Source organism: Chaetura pelagica, unplaced genomic scaffold (assembly GCF_000747805.2).
Source record: "Chaetura pelagica isolate M959 unplaced genomic scaffold, ChaPel_1.0 scaffold117, whole genome shotgun sequence".
Lineage (NCBI taxonomy): Eukaryota > Metazoa > Chordata > Aves > Apodiformes > Apodidae > Chaetura > Chaetura pelagica.
The window spans coordinates 8,781,872-8,784,944 of record NW_009954185.1 but is presented as its reverse complement, the minus strand read 5'-3'; the positions used below and the strand labels follow the sequence as shown (position 1 = coordinate 8,784,944).

Genomic DNA, 3,073 nt, shown 5'->3' with positions numbered 1-3,073 from the left:
TGCTCCCTACAGTCTGTCCCACTCACTACACCAAGCTTCATTGTCCGGAAGATTTTCGGATTAAAAGAGAGGGGAGGCTCACTAAGCTGCACAACTCAATTGACTACAATCCACAAGTTTCACAAGAGTCACAGCTGGTCATCACTCCGCAGCAGGACATCCTGGAGAGACTTACAAAGCTGCAGGGACAGGGTGGGAGGACTGGAGATCTCACTGGTGACAATCAAGCCTCAAGAATGTTTTGGGGCAGCAGGATGGGAGGAGACTACAGAGCAGGATTTTGCCACCTATGTGGCGAATCAGTAGGACAACACACGTGGAAGTAGTATTTCTTGTTCTGTCCTGTCTAATAGGAAAAATCATTTGAAAACATTCTTCCATGAGATGTTCCACAGTTTAGTCCAACTCTCAGCTATTTCAGGCTGCAGCACCCATTCAGGCTGTCCACATACCTCCTCTAGGGCACAGAAGGGAGCTGTAAGACTTCTCCACTAAGACACCTTCTGGCTGCCAGGGCAGGAACGTGGACATGGGACAGGAGAAACAAGATTACACACAAAATTCCCCCAAGGCAGCAAAATTTCAGAGCAAGTTCAGGTCTCAATTCAGTGGTTAGTCCTCAGGCTGTCAGGGACTCCATCCTCCTCACCTTTTCCAGGTGGGCACTGCAGGTGCCTGCTTAACTGCTCAAGAGAGCAAGAGCAAGGTGAGGGATGGGGCACTCTGGTCACTCTGGAGCAAATAATACAAAAGCTCACATACAATGGGTGATTGAGCAGGGAAAGGAGAAACACAGATATGGTGTATGAATGTAGGTCAAGAAAGAGCACTGCAGTAAGGGAACAGGTTTGGCTAGGTCCTGAGAAGAACAAAGCAAGCTGAGTCACAGCCTTGGTATGCTAATGCTGGCCAATAAATGAGGAGGGAAAACCATTTAACCCAGCTCAGCTTCCTCTCCCCCAGAGGCAGGGATACTCAGAGAGAGAAACCAGCCTGCTCTCATACTCACCCGGACCAGCAAGTGTTTGACCACCATATTCCTCTTTCTCATGGTAGCTGGCAAGGGCCTCCTGCTCCCACACTGTGGTGTGCTCTCCAGTACCTCTGCCCTCACTGTGATGTTCAGAGTCCCTAGCAAATAAATTTAACAGAGGCTATTTCTTCAACCTGTGACCAAATGAAGTAAATTTGTTTTAACTGATAGTGGTCTGAGATGCTTTGGGTGACTGATCTTCACAGTCTTAGCAGTTTGGCCAGTAAAGGTGAGCCAGCCAGCACTAATGGCTTGTTCAGACACCCTAAGCATGACAGAACTAGGTAGTGCCCCACCAACAGTGACTTCATTCCACTACACAGGAATATAACAACAGAAGGTCCAGCAGCCTCTTGGACCCCCTTCCCATTCCATGTGAAGCACAGCTCCAGCAATACAAGATTCCCCCACCCACTGTCTTCAAGATTTCTCCATGCCACCTATTCAGTTTCTGCCCTCTCCAATGAGGCTGAGAAGAGAGAAGGAAAGCAGACATGATGGGTTGCATGCTTGAACCACTAAGAACAGACTTCAGGATCCAGAGGAGGCAAGGGTCTGCCAGGTTTTCTGGACCTCTCACTTCAGTTTATGGTTCCCCATCACTGCTACCATTTTTGCTGCCTTACCCAGCTGGACTGCTGTCACATTCCACAGGAAGGTCTTGGAATCCTCTGCACACAGGCACTCCTTGTCCCTGCAGGTCTGGCATGACTCCACCTGGAAGTCTGAGGATTTAGCCAGGGCCACGTGGATCTGAGGGAATGATAGATGCAGGAGAGTGATTAGGCAACTCAGGAGGGATGGCTTGGCAGAATGTGCTCTAGAACTGGAGGGCGTGGTAGGTCTGTCCCACACTGTGTTACCTGGGGCACAAGCACACACCTGTATGCACTGCTGCAGGTAGTTGAAGACAGTAGCTTTCAGCATGAAGGTCTCTCCTTGGATGACAGAATATGGCAGCATCACATCCACAAAGAAGGGCTGGACTGTTCTGAGGCTCATGGCTGGGGCAAGGCCAAATCCCCTCCCGGCCAAGCAGAATGTCTTAACTTTCCACTCTGTTGCAACAGCAGGTGCTGTGACCGAAACAGTCCTGCTGCCATTGGAGCTGAGAGGGAGAGAGCACTTGCATGAAGAAATTTATCCCACCCCACTGCAATGGGAAGGGTTCAAGGCCATTGTGCTCACATCAGCCTCTGCTATGTTACCAATACTTCTGCTCCAGTGGCTCACAGCAAGGCAGCTCTCAGCAATTTGTTCCCTAAAGCTATAAAGTGCCTGCTTAAGTGCCATCAATAATGGCTTCATGCCCTTCTCCTGAGCAAGAAACGGCCTGAGCATTCCAGCTCTGTACACTCAGTCAACAGCATGATGTTCTGGAAAGCAGCAGCACCATATCCTCCTGATTGCTGATTCAGCAGTCTTAATCTAAGCACTGTGGCAACAAGGGCTACAAATTTAGCTGGTGCACCCACAAAACTAAGGACTTAGCAGAGTGTACACTAATGTGTGAAGAGAGACAGAACTTGGTGCTTTGGTCTTTAAGTGTATTGCTCTTCTGTAAACCTGTGATGACTTCAGTTCTGCTCCTTGAAGTCTACTAGTCCTTCTGTTTGACACACTAAAAATGCAGGGAAGAGCCACAAAATTCCCATGCAGACCTCTCATTAAACCTATAGTTGGACTTTTGTGCAAAGGCAAGTCAGGCAAGATTCAATAACAAATGGACTTCTGTCCATTTGTAAACTCTGGCATCACCTACCCAACAGAGAAAATATTCCAGATCCAAGTTTCAGGGAAATAGTGATTAAGTCTTCTATAGGTTGTAAATTGGGGTTGTTTCTTAGTGATTCTTCGGTCATCTGTAGAAGGCCACCCTGAAAAAAAGAATAAGAAGTCCCACAGAAGCAGGAGAGGTGAATCCTGCCAATGGTAGACAGCCTAGCACTGTGGCAAGAGGCAAAGAGACATGGGAAGACTCTGGCAGAGGGAAAGATGGAGTGGGCTGACTTGGTAGGAGAGGGGAAGTAGGAAGGGAAA

At 48.5% G+C, this 3,073-nt stretch overlaps 1 protein-coding gene across 1 annotated transcript in view; it reads right to left on the bottom strand.

The window, feature by feature from the left end:
- The window catches only part of LOC104393483 (alpha-2-macroglobulin-like protein 1), a 26,308-nt gene that overhangs the window by 6,752 nt on the left and 16,483 nt on the right, over nt 1-3,073 (bottom strand). Inside the window, exons 18-22 of the mRNA XM_010002988.1 lie at nt 2,796-2,910; nt 1,916-2,141; nt 1,660-1,786; nt 1,010-1,131; nt 453-507 (exon numbers count right to left, since the gene is read on the bottom strand). Coding sequence (XP_010001290.1) covers nt 453-507; nt 1,010-1,131; nt 1,660-1,786; nt 1,916-2,141; nt 2,796-2,910 — 645 coding nt within the window. The remainder of the gene's footprint in view (nt 1-452; nt 508-1,009; nt 1,132-1,659; nt 1,787-1,915; nt 2,142-2,795; nt 2,911-3,073) is intronic.